The sequence below is a fragment of the Priapulus caudatus genome, unplaced genomic scaffold (genome assembly GCF_000485595.1).
Source record: "Priapulus caudatus unplaced genomic scaffold, Priapulus_caudatus-5.0.1 Scaffold19, whole genome shotgun sequence".
NCBI classification, from domain to species: domain Eukaryota; kingdom Metazoa; phylum Priapulida; class Priapulimorpha; order Priapulimorphida; family Priapulidae; genus Priapulus; species Priapulus caudatus.
Window position 1 is genome coordinate 666,018 of NW_014577080.1, and position 1,845 is coordinate 667,862.

General features: G+C 42.0%; 1 protein-coding gene across 1 annotated transcript in view; it reads left to right on the plus strand.

Moving 5' to 3' along the window:
- The window catches only part of LOC106811566 (DNA-directed RNA polymerase III subunit RPC2-like), a gene marked incomplete at its 3' end in the record, with an annotated part of 15,608 nt that extends 14,022 nt beyond the window's left edge, over positions 1 to 1,586 (plus strand). Inside the window, 2 exon segments of the mRNA XM_014815238.1 lie at positions 953 to 1,049; positions 1,389 to 1,586. Coding sequence (XP_014670724.1) covers positions 953 to 1,049; positions 1,389 to 1,586 — 295 coding nt within the window.
- Positions 1,587 to 1,845: the final 259 nt, after the last annotated feature.

Here is a 1,845-nt window from a genome sequence, read left to right on the forward strand (position 1 = left end):
GTGATGCCTGTATCTGTTCACCACCGTGTGATGCCACTATCTGTTCACCACCGTGTGTGATGCCACTATCTGTTCACCACCGTGTGTGATGCCACTATCTGTTCACCACCGTGTGTGATGCCACTATCTGTTCACCATCGTGTGTGATGCCACTATCTGTTCACCATCGTGTGTGATGCCACTATCTGTTCACCACCGTGTGTGATACCACTATCTGTGACCTTTCCTCCGATGATCAGGTCTTAGCAAATACAAATTTGTTGCAGCATGTTACTCATAGAGAGGTTAATGCTCTCCAGTGATGCGTTTGAAGTGGACGTGTGCAGTCAATGTGGATTGATGGGATACTCGGGCTGGTAAGTATAGTCGCTTGGCTTAAAATTGTAGGTGCCATTACTTTGTAGTCATCAACAATCTTATTTTCACATGACGACTACAAGTCTCCCTAAGAAGTTGATGTATTTTTTGTAAATTGTGCATTTTGTTTATAATTTGGTTTAATATCCAATATCTGTGCAACTGTATTCACATAGTAAGCTGAATCTTATTGCTTGGGCATTTTTTCTGTTTAAAAGATTTCAATCCCCTTTTTCTTTTCTTTTACACTAGGTGCCATTACTGTCAGTCATCGCGAAATATCTCCTCACTGCGTATTCCGTATGCCTGCAAACTCCTGTTTCAAGAACTTCAATCGATGAACATTGTGCCCAGGCTGGCTCTCAGCAAAATGATAGACTAGGAAAGAAAATGACTGGAGGTAAATAGGGAAATCTGGCAAAAACTGTAATCGAGATTTTGATTTTGGGAGTGTTTAGTTTAATACTCAGTATTAATTAATTAATACTCATACTAATTAAACAGGTAATACTCAGTATATATAGTAGTAAAATGTTTAGTTTAATCAAGAGTACATAATAGAGATCATGGTGGTCATGTCTGATGTTCTTTCCAGCATTTGGAGGAGACAAGGTAGCAGACTTGAGTGAGGATCTGGTGAGAAATGGCTTCAACTACCTGGGCAAAGACTTTGTTTACTCTGGCATCACTGGGTACGAATTAAATGTAGCTAAATAGAAACTATAAAGTATTTCATACACCAGTTTTCACTGCTGGGCACATTTAGGCATAATATAGAATACATCATACATACATCATAAAATTAAATCATACATTATTACGCATATAAACACGCATCATCAATGTAATTTCATACAGCATAAAATTTAATGGTGTTGTCCGGTTGCAATCAAGTCTATACTCGCCCAGTGTTTCTTCATCTGCTACCGAGCCTACTGGGCACATCTAGGCAGAGTATAGAATATTCCGTACGTCATAAAATTGGTTTCTGTTACAAGTCTATACTCACCTGATGTTTCTTTATCCGCTAGCGAGCCGCTCAGTGCCTATATATTCTTTGGGCCCGTGTACTACCAGAAGCTGAAGCACATGGTGCTGGACAAGATGCATGGTAGAGCTAAAGGTCCGCGCGCCGTGCTCACCCGTCAACCGACAGAGGGCCGCTCGCGAGACGGAGGTCTCCGGCTCGGGGAGATGGAACGTGACTGCCTTATCGGCTACGGGGCCAGGTAAGTCTAGCGCCATGGCGGGTTATCTACTAGAGGCAGGCTTCTTCTGACGTGTATGTGTGATAGTGAGTGGGATTTAAATGAGACTTGTGTCTCGAGATAAAAACGTCGGGTTGGAAGTAAATAGAATGTATACTTACGCTTATGTGTAGTTTTCACATGCCGGTGAGGAGAATGTAGCAGTAATCTATCTGTTCACCACCGTGTGTGATACCACTATCTGTTCACCACCGTGTGTGATGCCACTATCTGTTCACCA